The sequence below is a fragment of the Scyliorhinus canicula genome, chromosome 15, assembly GCF_902713615.1.
Source record: "Scyliorhinus canicula chromosome 15, sScyCan1.1, whole genome shotgun sequence".
NCBI classification, from domain to species: Eukaryota; Metazoa; Chordata; class Chondrichthyes; order Carcharhiniformes; family Scyliorhinidae; genus Scyliorhinus; species Scyliorhinus canicula.
In genome coordinates, this window is record NC_052160.1 from 119,843,747 (window position 1) to 119,861,939 (window position 18,193).

At 46.4% G+C, this 18,193-nt stretch overlaps 1 protein-coding gene across 2 annotated transcripts in view; it reads right to left on the bottom strand.

Annotated features, from left to right (window-relative positions):
- The window catches only part of elapor1 (endosome-lysosome associated apoptosis and autophagy regulator 1), a 171,475-nt gene that overhangs the window by 30,629 nt on the left and 122,653 nt on the right, over positions 1-18,193 (bottom strand). For both annotated transcript variants that reach the window (XM_038820162.1, XM_038820163.1), the window contains exons 15-19: positions 10,448-10,621; positions 9,823-10,003; positions 8,567-8,666; positions 6,292-6,393; positions 2,870-2,996 (exon numbers count right to left, since the gene is read on the bottom strand). In XM_038820162.1, the coding sequence (XP_038676090.1) occupies positions 2,870-2,996; positions 6,292-6,393; positions 8,567-8,666; positions 9,823-10,003; positions 10,448-10,621 (684 nt within the window). The remainder of the gene's footprint in view (positions 1-2,869; positions 2,997-6,291; positions 6,394-8,566; positions 8,667-9,822; positions 10,004-10,447; positions 10,622-18,193) is intronic.

An 18,193-nucleotide genomic window follows, 5' to 3' on the forward strand; every position in this document is an offset into this window, starting at 1 on the left:
AACCCGAAGGTGAGAACTTCAAATTTTTGTTATTGGTTGACTTCAAGTGAACGTAGATCCTAAAAATCAGATATGATGGTTGAACAGGATTTAATGGGCGTAATTTTCACTTTTTGTTTTGCATACTCTGGCAACAGGCTGGAAAATCGCTGTGGAAATTGCCGACCCCAACAGCGTCTTCTCCGCTGTATTGCGGGGAGCATGGATCCAAGTGGTGTGTAATATCCTGCACAGGACCTACTGGGTGGGAATGATCGTCTCCCCCATGGTCCTTGTGGAGTATGAGCTTCCCCGCTAGGGGCGGCGATCTCTATTAACTAATGTATAAAAGGTCAACCAGTAAGGCATCGACCCCAGAAAGAGTAGCCCAGTAGGGGTCTACCGGGCATTCTAAATGCCATTTGTAAAAAATAAAGTTCTTGAATTCACTCGCTGTGGACTCTCCGTCATTACTAAAGGGCATGTCCCACAATGTCACGCTGGCAGGGTGGACTGTTATTGATGGAACACCCATCCCCCGCCCACAGAAAACCCCCATGAACTGTCCCCTGGCACTGCATGGAGGCAGTGTCTGGGCACGATCCTCTCCTCCCTCAGCCAAGCACTCATCCCAGCTCCTCTGGCGGGTTCTGTTCGCCAGGTACACCTGGGGAGACCTGTTGTGATTCACATCGGCGCACCCTCAAGCCGATGTGAATGGACAATCTCACTGCCTGATAATTACATTTATATGTATTCTAATAGGAATCCCAACATTCAATGTTGAAGAAACTGAGGTTGCAAACAGTCAGAGTCAACTGGAGGTTAGGGTCAGGGAGAGTAGAATTATTGGCAAACAAATGATTCCCAACTCCTGAACTGGCACAGTTGACACAATCAATGCATTGGCAAGCAGCTGGAGATGGGGAACCAGAGAGAAAATGCTGGAAAATCTCAGCAAGTCTGGCAGCATCTGTAGGGAGAGAAAAGAGCAAACGTTTTGAGTCCAGATGACCCTTTGACAAAGCTCTAAGACAGAGAAAGTGGGAAATATTTATATGTGGAGTGAGATTGAAGATGAGTCATAGCCACAGAAACCCAGGGAAAGGGGGTGCTAATAACCACAGAAACCACAGGGAAAGAGTGTTAATGGCAGTCCCCAGAGAGAACAAAGGTGTGAGAGGCCAAACAGCAGAGAACCTAATATCAGAGGGTAAACTGTGACAGATGTAGATGTAAACCTATTTGTTTTCATCCCATTTCATTTTAACTGTCTTTTACCATTTCTTTCTTTCTTGTCTTTCTTTATATATATTTTACAGATGTAGATGTGGGGGGGGGGAGGGGAAGCAAAGGGGGGAAAAGGGTAAGGAAAGGTGGATAAGATGGGGGGAGGGGTAAAATATATATAAAGAAAGACAAGAAAGAAAGAAATGGTAAAAGACAGTTAAAATGAAATGGGATGAAAACAAATAGGTTGATGTGAGGTAGAGCTAATCATCTGAAGTTTTTGGATTCGATGTTGAGACCGAAAGGCTGTAGCGTGCCTGACTGGAAGATGAGCATGGCCGGATGATTGCGCCCTTAGTCTCCCAAACGGAGAATCCTGCCCCACGTCACTCATTATTACAGTGAAGGTGGAACTGCTCTGCATTTGACTATCTCCTAACAAAGAGCCAGTGTAGCTAGTTTCAAATAGGCACAAGGGTGGACATATACTACCTGCTGCAAGATTTGAATGCTCTCTACCTTTGAAAACCCTAAGTGCCCCTCCCATGATCATGGGCACAGCAATAATATGGCACTAACAAACACCCAGGTACAAAATCTCCTGGCAACACCAATTGAAAATCCAGGGAACACCGAACATACAGTGCAGAAGGAGGCCATTCAGCCCATCGAGTCTGCACCGACCCACATTAAGCCCTCATTTCCACCCTATCCCCGTAACCCAATAACCCCTCCTAACCTTTTTTGGACACTAAGGGCAATTTAGCATGGCCAATCCACCTAAGCTGCATGTCTTTGGACTGTGGGAGGAAACCTGAGCACCCGGAGGAAACCCACGCAGACACGGGGAGAACGTGCAGGGTCCTCACAGACAGTGGCCCAGAGGGGAATCGAACATGGGACCCAGGCGCTGTGAAGCCACAGTACTATCCACTTGTGCTACCCTGCTGCCTACAAATCATTCGAAAATGAAAAAGCACAAATCATTCGAAAATGTTGCCACAATTTTTAGCAAACGTTCTTCAAATGTATTTTCATAAACAGCACCAATCTTGGTGCTAATTTTATATGACAGGTGGGAGATGGATGGCTGAATGCTCAAAATTGAGGCAGCCTAAATATAATGAACTGCAAATGGATGGATTCTTCCTGAACTAAACCTAAAACAGAACATTTCATGGGAGCTATATATGAGTACAGATTGTAAAATGGATCTCATGATGCCTATTAACTGGACATCACCAATCAGAAAGTCTACCGTGCTTTGTGGCAACATGATGGTATAGTAGGTAGCACTGCTGCCTCACTGTGACAGCGTTTGATTCCAGTCTTAGGTGACTATCTGTGTGGAGTTTATACATTCTCCCTGTGTCTGTGTGGGTTTCTTCCAGCTGCTCCGGTTTCCTCCCACAGTCCAACGTTTGAAAAAAGAAATTGCCCCTTAGTGTCCGGGATGTGCAAGTTAGGTAGGATTGTGGGGATAGGATGGGGAATGTGCTTGGGTAGGGTGCTCTTTCAGAGGGTCGGTGCAGACTTGATGGGCCCAATGGCCTCCTTCTGCACTATATGCATTCTATGTTTCTGTGAGAATTTAATGTTTACTGGTTAGCAATTGACATTTCATCTCATCCACAATGACGGTACGATTCCACTTTGTTACCTGAATTCCATTAATACACGCTCCCACTATCGTGTGGTAATCACTCTTTGAACAAAGAGGACAGGCCTCTGCTGTTTCCCACAGGAAGTGAAAGGTACACCCGTCACATGTTCCTTCCTGGCATTTCCTGTCAACATGATAAAATTGTTTGAGTAAACATTAAGAAAAATATTTGATACAAGGTGAACTGTGATAATTTTCAACCACAAGAAAGCTAGCTTATTTGGCAACACCAGAGCTTTTTAAAATTAATTTATGGGATGTGGGCGTTGCTGGCTAGGCCAGCATATATTGCCATCCCTAATTGCCATGAGAAGGTGGTGGTAAACTGCCTTCTTAAATTGCTGCAGTTTCTGTGGTGTAGGTGCTGTTAGTGGCAAGTTCCAGGATTTTGACCTAGTGACAGAGAAGGAACACCAAGATAATTTCAAATCAGGGTGGCAAGTGAGTTGGAGGGGAACTTCGAGGTGGAGGTGTTCCCATGTGTTTTCTGCTCTGGTCCTTCTAGATGGCAGTGGTCGTGTGTTTGGAAGGTGCTGCCTAAGGAGCTTTGGAGTTCCTGCAACGCATCTTGTAGATGGCTGCCATTGTTAGTTGGAGGGAGTGAATGTTTGTGGAAGTGGGAGCAATCAAGTGGGCTGCTTTGTCCTGGAATGTGTCGAGCTTCTTGAGTGTTGTTGGGCCTGCACTCATCCAGGCAAGTGGGGAATATTCCATTCACACTCCTGACTTGTGCCTTGTTGATGGTGGACCGGTTTTGGGAAGTCAGGAGGTAAGTTATTCACCATATGCTTCCTAGCCTTTGATCTGCTCTTGTAGCCACAAGATTTATATGGCTAGTCCATTTCAGTTTCTGGTCAATGGTTATTTATAGTGGGGGATTCTGCGATTATAATGCCATTGAATGACAAGGGAAAATGGTTAGATTCTCTCTTGTTGGAGATGGCCATTACCTGTAATTTGTGGACGAAACCCACGCAAACACGGGGAGAATGTGCAAACTCCACATAGACAGTGACCCAGAGCCGGGATGGAACCTGGGACCTCGGCGCCATGAGGCAGCAGGGCTAACCCACTGCGCCACCGTGCTGCCCCACTTCTGACCTTACAATGGAAAGAAGATCATTGATGAAGCACCTGAAGATGGTTTGGCTGACAACACTTTGTTACCTATGTATTAATTGGGAGTATAATTACATTCGGGAGGTGGACATTAAATGGGGATTCACCTGTTCTTATAAATATAGATGCAGGCTAAAGTTGTGTCTGCTGGATTGGAAGTACACAATGTGGGGCCTCACGTGGGGCCTCACGGTAGCATGGTGGTTAGCATCAATGCTTCACAGCTCCAGGGTCCCAGGTTCGATTCCCGGCTGGGTCACTGTCTGTGTGGAGTCTGCACGTCCTCCCCGTGTGTGCGTGGGTTTCCTCCGGGTGCTCCGGTTTCCTCCCACAGTCCAAAGATGTGCGGGTTAGGTGGATTGGCCATGCTAAATTGCCCGTAGTGTAAGGTTAATGGGGGGATTGTTGGGTTACGGGTATACGGGTTACGTGGGTTTAAGTAGGGTGATCATTGCTCGGCACAACATCGAGGGCCGAAGAGCCTGTTCTGTGCTGTACTGTTCTATAAAAAAAAAAATGTGCATCTATTGAAAAAAAGAGCTTGTAATTCTATGAAAGACTTGACTCCAATTCTATCCTTCACCTGGGTTGGCTCCGGAGTTGTATCACACAATCATTTGGAATAATTGGAGTAGATTTTTCACCCTGACATGCGAGTATAAACTGGATTTGCAAATAGTCATCCAATGTACCACCTGTCTCTCAGATTGGCCTATTTTCACATAATGTGGAGATGCTGGCGTTGGACTGGGGTGAGCACAGTAAGAATTAAGACTTCTTCCTATTTTCACTTAGATATGACTCCTAAAACAAATCAATAAAGCTCAATTTATTTAAGCAAATCAGTATTTTTTCCTCTGTCTTTTTGTTCTTTGAAGTTGACGCATTTGAGAACCTAGATGTCTCCCATTTAGCAATCCTGGGTCAATTGTAACAGGACTGTTTAAAAGTCTTGTTCTGTTCTGAAGTTACCACTAGAGGTCACTTTAACTGAAGCCTCTCACTGTCTCAAGCTGCCAAACTGTTTGTTTTATTGTTGTGCTCATAGGTTATACATAGTAAATAGAAGCAGGTGGAGGCCATTCAGCCCTTTGAATCTGCTCCACCATTCATTATGATTATGGCTGATCATCAAGTCCAATACCTGATCCTGCCTACCCATAATAGCTCTGTGGTTAGCACTGTTGCTTCACCGTGCCGGGAACCCGGTTCAATTCCCGGATTGGGTCACTGTCTGTGCAGAGGCTGCACGTTCACCCCATATCTGACATTCTGAATTCTCCCTCAGTGTACGCGAACAGGCAGCAGAGTGTGGTGACTCGGGGATCATCATAGTAACGTCATTGCAGTGTTAATGTAAGCCTACTTGTGACGCTAATAAAGGTTATTATTTAGCCACAAGAGTTAAATCCAAAACCTTCTTGAAATTACACGTTTTTGCCTCAACTACTTGCTGTGGTTGTGAATTTCACAGAGTCGCCATTCTCTGGGTGAAGAAATTTAATCTTGCCTCAGTCCTAAAAAGGTTTATCCCTTATCCTCAAACTATGACCTCTAGTTGTGGACTCCCCTACCATCAGGAACATTGTTGTGAGTCCACCCTGTCTAATCCTGTTTGAATTTACAATGTCTATGACATACTGCAGGACATTTTACATATCTATGAATTGAAACAGAAGCATATCACTCTACAGAAAAGGGGAAAGGTAGTACTGGCTGAGGCCTTGACAGTAGCTGTATCTTATTATTTTCAGTGCATTAATTATACAAATGTGACACCCATGAACACGATCTTCAAAATAAATTAAGTAGATATTTCAAATTCCCTATTCCCTGTTCAATGTTTTGTTCCTGTTGCCAGTCAAGAAAGTGACAATGGTGAAGTAACAGCCCCCCGCCCCCCCCCCCCCCCCCCCCCCCCCAATCCCCAAAGACATAACATCTCATCTGACTGAGCATTCACACAAATTCATCATTAATACTGTTGGCTGACAGATCATCATCCACCACCTGAGTACGAACCCTGTTTCATTGTGATTTGAAGCAAGCGCTTTAGTTGCTATGATACAAAGCAGTAAATGGTATACTGTTTTTACATATGAATGGTTCCTCATGAATAAAATTCCCTTTTCACACATCAGTACCTGGACAGCCGAGAACTGCTGCCTTATTGCTGTTGTTTTACATTCAATTTGATCGGGAGGTACATTTTTATAAATGTGTACTGTACTGTAATAAACTGTTTGGTTTTGGGGTTGCAACGACCTTAAAAACGTCATTTTAAGAATCAGAGATATTACCTTGGCACTGAAATGACTCCTGAGCTGACGTGTGCAGTACTGCATCTCAATCTTACTGTGGATGCTCTCCCATTTTTACACGTCTGTGTTGATTCAGTAGACCTGCATAATATAGCCAAAAGTCTCATCAGATTAAGTCTGTTCTGCAACATGTTAATGATGAGCTTAAATTGAGCAGTCATTTGAAAATGTAAAGGGAACCAGTGGCAGCACTGAGGTAATAGTTAGAATAGAAGTTGGCAGAGAGCTTATAGAATGCATTAAGTGCTGCAACATTGGATTGGATGGATTGGATTTGTTTATTGTCACGTGTACCGAGGTACAGTGAAAAATATTTTTCTGCAAGCAGCTCAACAGATCATTCAGTACATTGGAAGAAAGGGAATTGAACAGAATTCAAGAAAGTACATGAGAATACATAATAGGGCTACACAATATATACAATGTAACTACATATTCAGATGTGTACACAGCCACAGTGGAAAGAATTGATATAGATGGGAAATGAACAGAAAACCAAGGGTGATCAGTGTATAAAGTGTTCTGTTCCAAAACCTAAAGACAATAGCAGACAGAGTTGTAGTAGAATTACTAACACTGTGGAGAACAAAACAGCATTGCTTGGTGCGCTGGTAATTAAAGGGCACAAATTTAAGATCAAAAGCAGAAGAATGTGAGGAGGAAATAAGATAAATGTGTGTATGTATTATGCGTGTGGTATGTATATGTACTGTATTTGTGCATGTAGATAACGTACAGATATAAACAGAGCAATTTTATATAGAATTATATAGAATGTACAGCGCAGAAGGAGGCTGTTTAACCCAAAGGGTCCATGTTGATGTTTTCTCTCCCCCCTATTCATCTGACCTTAAAACCTTCTTTTCTCCCTCATGTACTTATCCAGCATTTTAAAAAAAAATTCAAGGGGTGTGGGCTTTGCTGGTTAGGACAGCATTCATTGCCTATTCCTAATTGCCCTTGAAGGTGATGGTGGGGGGCAGCACGTTGGCGCAGTGCTGCCTTACGGCGCCGAGGACCCAGGTTCAATCTCAGCCCTGGGTCACTGTCCATGTGAAGTTTACTCATTCTCCCCATGTTTGTGTGGGTGTCACCCCCACAACCCAAAAGATGTGCAGGGTCAGTGAATTGACTACACTAAATTGCCCCTTATTTGGAAAACAATAATTGGGTACTCTAAATTATTGTTTAAAAAGGTGTTTGTGAACTGCTGCCTTGAACCGCTGCAGTCCAGGTGCTGTCCACACACACACAAGTAAATGCAACATACCCGCTGACACGTGGGAATCGCTTGCCTTAGAACAGACAAGCTGGAGAAAAAGAATCCACAAAGGTGCCAATCACTTTGGGCGTCGTAGGCCGGAGCACGCAGAGACCAAGTGAAAACAGAGGAAGGTGAGCTCAGAATCCCGAGCGTCCCACCCACCTCATCAAACACCACCGGCCAAACATGCGGCAGAGTCTGCAGATCCAGAATCGGATTATTCAGCTAACGGAGAACTCACTTTCCCAGAGTGGAAGCAAGTCATTCTTGATGCTGAGGGGGTGTCCAAGAAGAAGGAGAAGAAGATTGAATATCAAAGGGTGAATTCTCTCTTGTTGGGCTTGGTTATTGCCTGGCACTTGCCTGGTATGAATTACCACTTGTCAACACAAGCCTGGATATTGTCCAGATCTTGTATTTGGACATGGATTGCTTCAGTATCTCAGTAACCTTGAATGCTGCTGAACATGGCGTAATCATCAGTGAACATCCTCACTTCTGACCTAATGATGGAAGGAAGATCATTGGTGAAGCAGCTGGGCATAGTCGGGCCCAGGACATTGATTTTCCTGGCTCCACATTAAAGTAACTTTTTTCTTGAAACTTACTTTTATGGTGACAGCCTCCAATGGCCTCTTTAAGAACTATCGGTATAGGTCGCATATCGATCAGGTAATTCTGAATACACAGGCTCAATGCTTGCTGCATTACGGCAAAAATGACTTCCGTTTTGGGTCCGAAAGCAGGGTCCTCATTCACAAATTCAACGGTCCTGATACTTGCTCGAGGTGACTGCCAGGAATGCCTCAGCAATGCCTGACCAACAGGTACAGTGACACATTCAGACATGGGAGATTGGTTGCAAAATTGAACTATTTTACACTCATCATCTCCAGAAAATAAGTGCAAAATGTCCAATTTCACCGCCATTATTTCTGTGAAACTTGAGAATTTAACAATTCTTTGAGTAAGCAAGCATAAATCATTTACCTGTAAAAGAAGATTATATCAGGCAGTGTCCTGTCTGTTTCAATCGGGAATAGGTCAGGGTCAGCAGTGATATTATCCAGTGTCTTTTGAGTGGTCACGCCTGAAATTATAAATTAAATTGTCTTCAAAATGTTCACTTTCAGACCAGATACTGAAGCCTGAGTGGGATTAATTTGTCATCAATACGAGAGAAAAAGATCTGTATTATTTTAAGATAAATCTAAGTCTGAGTTATCTGGGCCAAATCCTGGGAACATTCATGACATGAGGCCCTTACTGCAAAGATGCCCCCTGATTCATTTTAACATTGAATTTTCCTGTATTAAAAAAAAAACTAAAAATTATTATTTTAATAGAAGTACTACTCCTAAATTAAAGTTCATGGGTGGGATTCTCCATCCCGCCGCACCCGCTTTCTGGTACCCCCAAAGGCAGCGGGATTCTCCGTCCCAGCAGCCGGCCAATGGGGTTTCCCATTGTGGGTACCTTCACGTCGCCGGGACAGCCGCTGGCGTGAGTTCACTGCCGGCAAAACATAGGATCCCGCCGACGGAGAATCCAGCCCCATATTTGTTTTATAAATACGTCGATCAATAGAACAGGAAAATTAGGGCAACTTTCTTCATGAACAGTTGTGCAACTTTGCAGTGGTTGCGTGAGGTGTGTTAGGAGGTCGACAATATGTTTTCCATTAAATACTTAGGCTATTTAAACTGTCATAATCAGAGTGTTGGCTCATGACAGGATAATAACAAAAATTACAAGGTGTCAGAAGATCTGATGCACATTTAAACATATATTTCAATGTTTATGGTATTTGAATAGAGATTTAAAGAGCGTATGCATTTCAAGATAAAAGACACTTAACTAAAACAAATATGAGTTAATGGTTCTGTTAAGATAATGGACATAGACATTGCATATCCATACATTAGCACACATTTGAGTTTCAACATACTAATTTTACACTTTTATCTCTTATAGAGGACAATGTGCAAAAACATGATGATTTCTGCGGTAGATCAGAATAAAATAGATTGAAATTCTAACCTGCCAAATAAAATCATGCTTATCCAGTTTAAACAGCAAAGCTTTCATTCTTATTCTCTTAACATCGGGACATAGCGACAGCTCATTGTTACCTTTTCATTTTATCTGTAATTCAACAGACAGTAGTCCACTACACTGTTCTGCATAATTTTCAAAAGCATTATGATCCTATTAACATATAATGCAGCCTTTTATAAAACACTCACCTATCAAATGATCCGCTAAATTGATTGGATGGGATGACATAATAGAATTGAATCCTGTTACATCTGACGGTACGAGTGTAGACTGGCAGATATAAGACGTGACAGCTCTGGCAAAGCCTCCATCACGGTCAATGACACTTTCGGCAGTGACATTGTCCACACAGGAGGCCAATTTCCGTCCCTTGTGGAAAACAGTGCAAATATTTAGTTGATGAATGCGGTTACTTAGAACATAGAACATAGAGCAGTACAGCACAGAACAGGCCCTTCGGCCCTCGATGTTGTGCCGAGCAATGATCACCCTACTCAAGTCAACGTATCCACCCTATGCCAGTAACCCAACAACCCCCCCCCCTTATTTTTTAGGACACTAAGGGCAATTTAGCATAGCCAATCCACCTAACCCGCACATCTTTGGACTGTGGGAGGAAACCGGAGCACCCGGAGGAAACCCACGCACACACGGGGAGGACGTGCAGACTCCACACAGACAGTGACCCAGCCGGGAATCGAACCTGGGACCCTGGAGCTGTGAAGCATTTATGCTAACCACCATGCTGACCACTTGTTTTGGATCAATGAGGAAGTCGAATCATTATTGGTCTCAAGGGGTTTTCATCCCTACCTGATTTCCACAGAGGCCAATATTGAAATGGTGGAAGTATCGGACTCCTTTTGGAGTGAAACGAGGACCACTTGTAATTGAAGTGGAGTTGCTGAGAAGGCTGAAGTTATACTGCCAAGTCCTATGTTCTTTGCGATATACAAATTTGCAGTCGTTGTAACAGAGAGTGTGGTTCTGAGAAAGAAACACACATTAAAAACAGCAAGATAGGACTTCCGGTGGCGGCTATGAAGGCGCAAGTCGCACATTTGGTGGCTCCCGCTCTGGTCGGACTTTTGGACCTTTTCCCCCGATTTTCTACGGGACTTGAATTGTAAAATTGATGACAGAGGCAATTGTGTACTGAATTCCCACATCGTTGCATGGAGAGAAGAACTAAAAGTGCTCGTGAAGGCAGAAACAGAGAAGGCTTGGGCTGAAGCTGCAGCAGGAGACAGCATGGCGGAGGACTGGACCTCTGGTTTGTCGACCCAGTGGTCAACGGAGCAGCTGATGCAAGTTATTCAGGAAGGCTTTGCTAAGCAGAAACGGGACTGCTTGGACCCGATAAAAGAGTCAATTGAGCGGCTGGAGCTTAGATTGGACGCCCAAGATCGGGCGATCCAGAAGGTAGAGAAGACGCTGGCAGAGCAGGACAGACATCAAACTGCGGTGGAGTTGGAGGTGGGGATGCTGACAGACCAGCAGAAGAAGCTCCTGGAGAAGGTGGAGAACCTAGAGAGTAGGTCCCGCTGGGAGAACTTGAGAATCGTTGGGCTCCCAGAGGGGTCCGAAAGAGCGGACGCTGGGGCATACATTGCAGACATGTTTGAGAAGCTGCTGGGGGATGGGGCATTTTCCTGGCCCTTGGAGGTGGATAGGGCTCACAGAGCACTCGTGACGAAGCCGGGAATGGGAGACCACCCCCCCCCCCCCCCAACCCCCCCACCCTGTAAGTGGGACAACAGTATCCTGCGGGTTTTTCAAGACCCGAGTGTGGAGGTGGCTTTTATTTTGAGTCGCCTGAGGACACGCTGGACTTCGCGAAAAGGAAAGGACTGGTGGTGGACTGAGAACTTTTGAACTTTGTTTTTCTGTTCTTTTTGAAAAAAAGTTTCGCGTTTTTTGTTTTGTGAAATCTGTGTGTAATGCCTTTTGCATTGATTTGGGACCAGCGGTAGAGCTGAGAGAGTTTAGGTTTTCATTTGTACTGTTGGGGGATGGAGGTGTGCTTGTTTAGATCTTGGTGTTTTTCTGTCGGTCAATCGTGTGGGGATTGTTTGATGTTGGAGTACGTTTGCATAAGCGGGGTGAGGAGGGGAACAATAGGTGGGAGACTATCTGGCGCCAGGGATGGGGGCCACCAAGCTAGCTGGGCGGGCTAGCTCACCGAAGCGCAGTGGCGGTGTGAATATATTTGGTTTATTAACAGGGTTGGGTTACAGAATGTTGTTACTGGGGTCACCGGGGAGGTGGGGGGGGGGGGGGGGGGGGGGGGGGGGGGTAAATGTTCTGCTGACGAGGGAGGGAATTGGGCTCAGGGACAGAGAGGAGGTTGCGGACGGAGACTGCCTGGGGCGGACTAGTGGAGGCGCAGAGCATGGGATGGAGGCAGACCCGACAATGGGCATGGCTGATCGGCGGCGGGGCAATGAGCCCCCCAACTAGGCTGATCACCTGGAATGTTCGAGGGCTAAATGGGCCGGTCAAGAGGGCACGTGTGTTCACGCATCTTCAGGGACTGAAGGCGGACGTGGTAATGTTGCAGGAGGCGCACCTTAGAGTAACTGACCAGATTAGATTGAGGAAAGGCTGGGTCAGTCAGGTCTTTCACTTGGGACTAGACTCAAAGACTAGAGGAGTCGCGATCCTGATCAATAAACGGGTGGTGTTTGAGGCGGTTAGAATAGTCTCGGATGTGGGAGGTCAGTACATTATGGTCAGTGGGAAACTGGAGGGGGTGCAGGTGGTATTAGTAAATGTGTATGTGCCAAATTGGGATGATGTGGAGTTTATAAAGAGAATGCTTGGGAAGATACCAGACCTGGACTCACACAGGTTGGTCATGGGAGGGGACTTCAACACAGTTATTGACCCTGGCTTGGACATGGGCAGGGTGCCAGCAATGGCAAAGGAACTAAAAGGCTTCATGGAGCAGATGGGGGAGGGGGTAGGGGGGGTGGATCCGTGAAGATTTGGGCAGCCGAGGGTGATGGAGTTCTCCTTCTACTCACACATGCATAAAGTGGCGCGGGAATGGGACTGGCTGCATAAATTAAATCTGGCCCGACTAGTAGACCAAATGAAGGATGATTTTCGGAGATGGGATGCGCTTCCATTGTCACTGGCTGGGAGGGTGCAGATGGTGAAGATTACGATCCTCCCGAGATTCCTGTTTGTATTTCAGTGTCTCCCCATCTTTATTCCGTGGTCCTTTTTTAAACGGATCAACAAAGTGATCACTGGCTTTGGGCAGGCAAGACCCCACGAGTAAGGAAGGTAATGCTTGAGCGGAGTCAGGGAGAGGGCGGACTGGCGCTGCCAAATTTTAGTAACTATTACTGGGAGGCGAATATAGCCATGATCAGAAAGTGGGTGGTGGGGGAGGGGTCGGCATGGGAATGAATGGAGGCGGCTTCATGCAAGGGCACCAGTCTGGGGGCATTGGTAACTGCGCCTCTGCCATTCCTGCCGGCATGATACTCCACTAGCACGATGGTGGTGGCGGCCCTGAGAGTCTAGGGGCAATGAAGGAGACATGTGGGAGCATCGGTCTGGTCCCCAATCTGTAATAATCATCGGTTTGCCCCGGATAGTATGGATGGGGGGTTCCGGATATGGCGGAGAGCAGGGATTGAGAGGATGGGGGATATGTTTATAGAGGGGAACTTTTAGAGTATGAGGGGGCTGGAGGAGAAGTTTAGGTTGGCGAGGGGAGACGAATTCAGGTATCTGGAGGTGCGGGACCTCCTACGTAAACAGGTGTCAACCTTCCCGCTCCTACCACTCAGGGGGATTCAGGACAGGGTAGTTTCCAGAGGATGGGTAGGAGAAGGGAGCGTTTCTGACATTTACAAGGAACTTATGGGGTCTGAGGAGACGCAGTCCGAGGAGCTAAAGCACAAGTGGGAGGAGGAGCTGGGAGGAAAGATAGAGGATGGTCTATGGGCAGACGCGTTGAGTAGAGTCAACGCGTCTGCAACATGTGCCAGGCTCAGCCTGATACAATTCAAGGTCATTCATCGGGCTCACGTGACAGTGGCCTGGATGAGCAGATTCTTTGGGGTGGAAGACAGCTGTGCAAAATGTGCGGGAGGACCGGCGAACCATGTCCAAACGTTCTGGACATGTCCGAAGCTCAGGGGATTTTGGCAGGGGTTTGCAGATGTCATGTCCACGATGTTAAAAACAAGGGTGGTACAGAGTCCAGAGGTGGCGATTTTTGGGGTGTCGGAAGCCCCGGAATCCAGGAGGAGAAAGAGGCCGACGTTCTGGCCTTTGCTTCCCTGGTAGCCCGGAGACGGATACTATTAGCATGGAGGGACTCAAAGCCCCCAAAGTCAGAGATCTGGCTATCGGACATGGCTAGCTTTCTCGGTTTGGAGAAAATCAAGTTCACTTTGGGGGGGGGGGGGGTTACTGTTAGGGTTCGCCCGTAGGTGGCAACCGCTCGTCGACTTCTTCGCGGAAAATTAATCGTCAGCAGAAGGGGGGGGGGGGGCTCCAGCGCCATGCTACCCCACTTTAGCCCGGAGAATCAGGTCTCGGAACGGGCGCCAACGCCGGAGTAAAACACTCCCGTTTTTACGCCGGCGTCGGCACTTAGCCACCCGATGGGAGACTCGCGCCCATCCTTTCCCAAGACTTCAAATCTTTAATACTTCTCAATCACTCAGTCCTTCCTACCTCTCAAAATATTTGGGCTATTTAAACCCAGCTAATCATAATTTGCCTAATGTTTTCATTTTGTCACGTTGGGCTTTCAACGTGGTTTAATTTTTTTCAACAAATGTTTCCTACATTGAATTGTTTATTACCTGAAACAGCAGGGTAGGAACCATATAGCTGCATAGTTTCAGCAGGTACTATTTCATACAGTAACACAAAAATGAAAACTCTGGATCCCCATATTATTAAATGTTGAATAATTTTTGATCTTCACAAATTATACAAACAAAATGTCAGATAAAAATGTTCAATTACTGTAGCTCAACATTCTAATAATTTCTTCAGGTCCCCAATAGTCTCCCTACCCTTTCTCCAATGGTGGTAAACTTGTTCTTGGGCACCTGTTGAGACCATTTTCGCGCAACAATGAATGTCAAAGTTCCCCTCCCTCCGTCTCTCAGGGAATGGGTGCCACCTCACTCGCAGTCTCCCGAGTAGGTGGAGTTCACCGGTAGATGACGCTCTACCATTCTATGCTACAGCAGCTCAGTACACGACCATATTTTATGTCAGGGATACATTTACTGCATTTGTTCCTGCTGTTAGATATGTATGTAACTTGGCGACTAGAACGGGAAATATTTGGAAGACCCCGTTGGCAGAATTGGACATTGAAATCTTTGAAAAAAGGGAGTAACAGCAACAAAATTAAAGTGCTTCTCTTGGAGGAAGAGACCAGGGGCGCGATTTTCCGCTCCCACTGCTGGGTGGGAGAATCGCGGGAGGACCGGGCGAATCACGACACGCCGCCCCGGCACCCCCCGCGATTCTCCAACCCCCCCCCCCCCCCAAAATGGCGTGTCGTGGAATTGCCGGATGGGCTGAGCGGCCTGACATTCCCAACCTGTTCATGCCGGCGGCAACCACACCTGGTTGCTGCCGGCGTGAACGTAGTGCGAAAGGTAAGATTGGGGCCTGTGGGGGACGGAGAGGGGAGTGAGCACCACGGCCGTGCTCGGGAGGGGACTGGCCCGCGATCGGTGCCCACCGATTGTCGGGCCGGCGTCTCCAAGAGATGCACTCTTTCCCCTCTGCCGCCCCGCAAGATCAAGCCGGCACGTCTTGCGGGGCAGCAGAGGGGAAGACGGCAACCGCGCATGCACGGGTTGGAGCCGGCCAACCTGCGCATGCGTGGCTGACGTCACTTAGGCGCCGCCGTCGCGTCATTCTCGGCGCGCCGCTTTGACGCAAGCGTTAAGGCCCGGCGGCAGAGTTTCTCGAAACGCCGTTCCTAGCGTCCCGGGGGGGGGGGGGGGAATAGGGGGCGAGGAGCGGCCTCCGACGCCATCGTGGAACTCGGCCGAGTTCAGGACGGCTTTCCCGATGCCGCGCGGCATCAGAGATTCGCGCCCCAGGACTAGAATTTGTATTTTCTTAAGGCGGCCACCTTTTCTGATCAAACACTGTGGCCAATTTGTTTTCTTTAATACATTTACAAGATGTCAGTGTCACTGGCTAGGCCAGCATCTATTGCCCATTGCTAGTTGCAATTTATAAGGTGGTGGTGAGCTGCCATCTTGTACCGGTACAGTGCCTGAGGTGTTGGTACACCTAGAATGCTGTTCTGGAGGGAATTCCAGGATTTTGACCCAGCCACAGTGAAGTCAGGATGGTCAGTGACTTGGAGGGGAACTTCAAGATGGTGATGTTCCCAGGTATCCGCTGCTCTTGTCCTTTTACATGGTAGGGGTCGTGCATTTGGAAGATGCTGCCTGAGGAACCTTGGTGAGTTCCTGTCGTACATCTTATAGATGGTACACACAGTTGCCACTATGTGTTAGTGGTGACGGGATTGATGTTTATGGAAGGGTTAGCAATCAAGCCGGCTGCTTTGTCCTGAATGGTGGCGAGCTTCTTGAGTGTTGTTGGAGCTGCATTCATCCAGGTAAGTGGAGAGTATTCCATCTTACTCCTGGCTTTTGCCTTGCTGATGGTGGACAGGCTTTTTGGGAGTCAGGAGGTGAGTTACTCACCATATGATTCTTAGTCTTTGACCTGCTCTGGCAGCCACAGTATTTATATGGCTGGTTCAGTTCAGTTTCTGGTCAATGGTAAACCCCAGGATGTTGAAAGTGGGGGATTCAATGATGGAATGGCATGGGGGCGATGGTTAGATCCGTTGTTGTTGGAGATGGTCATTGCCTGGCACTTGTGTGGCATGAATGTTCCTTGCCATTTGTCAGCCCAAGCCTGGATATAGTCCAGGTTATGCTGCATTTGGACATGGACTGCTTCAGTATCTGAAGAGTCTCGAATGGTACTGAACATTGTGCATTCATCAAGGAGTTATTTTAACTTGTATCATTCTGGGGCCCTACTGCATCTTATACAAAATGTATGGACTATGTGATGACTGGAAGACTTTGGAAATATCGGATTCAAAGTATTGGGCAATTTAAGGGTTAAAAGTCTGGTGTTGGAGCATGTTTGACTGCAGTGTCATTTTTTAAAAAAAGGATCCTGTTTTGCAGGGCCGGAGTGCTCTTAGCAGCCAGAAGACAAAATTGACAAAGGAATGTGTTTTTTAGTCTGGGCTAATGGAGGATGGTTTGACTGGGAAAATCCCCGGGGAGTTAAAGGTTGCAACCTTCAGAGATAATTTATTTATTAGTTTGGGACAATGAGGTCATTGTTGGGTGGAGACAAGGAATGCAGAGAGGCAAGGTGAAAGGTTTTAGAGAGGCAGTATTTTTGGAGAAAGTTTTGGAGAGAGGAGTTGAATTCTGATCTGCCTGATGCTGAGTCCACAATTCTCTCACAGTAAGATAGATTGAGAGCTGTATGTTTTTTTTTCTTGTTGTTAAATGGGAAAAGTGAGTAGTAATGTTTAAGGGGTGATTGTAAACTGTTCTTATTGGGTGTGAAATTACCAAAGTTTAACATTGTGGTAATAATAAAGTTTTGTTTTAAAAATACCAAAATCCTATTTCTTCATGCAATCCCCCTGGAGCAAATCATTCTCTTCCCACAGTCTTACAAATAAACTAAAATATTGAGGTTTTGGTCCAGTATCTTAGCCACTGTTGGCTTCTGGGCTGGGATTGTAATAGTTACAATCGTTAATTCCATAGATATACACTGAGTGTATTAGGTAGATGGTAGGCCTCAAATTGCCACACCTGATTATATGTTATTTCAAGATTATACACAGACGTCATGGATACCAATAGCACACTGAATAAAGGACATTTCGCTTCTGTACTTTTGAGATGGAATCATAGAATCCCTACAGTGCAGAAGGAGACCATTCAGCCCATCGAATCTACATCGACCCTCTGAAGGAGCACCCTACCTAGGCCTACGCCCTAACCGAGTAACTCCACCTAACCTGTGCACCATTGGACTGTGGGAGGAAACCGGTGCATCCAGAGGAAACCCACACATACACGGGGAGAACATACAAACTCCACACGGTCACCCAGGGTCAAGATCAAACCTGGGTCCCTGGGGCTGTGAGGCAACAGCGCTAAAGACCATGCCACCATTCAGAGATTCAGAACTGGCAACACATTTCCAAATATATATGATTCTACAGCACAACATTGTCTACATTTCAATATTATTTGAACAGTGGGGATGATCTTCTGAGAATTGTGTTCTGGCCTATTCATGGGACACTGGCATCAGTTTTGGGACAGGGGGGACCTATACCGTTGGGATGGTCTCCACCTGAACCGAGCTGGGACCAGTGTTCTGGCAAAAAGAGTAAATAGGGTGGTCAATAGGACTTTAAACTAGAGATTGGGGGGGAAGGGAAAGTCAGGGAACCAAGAGGTGAAGGAATCAGTGGGAAGCGTAGCTGCTTAGGATTACAAAAAA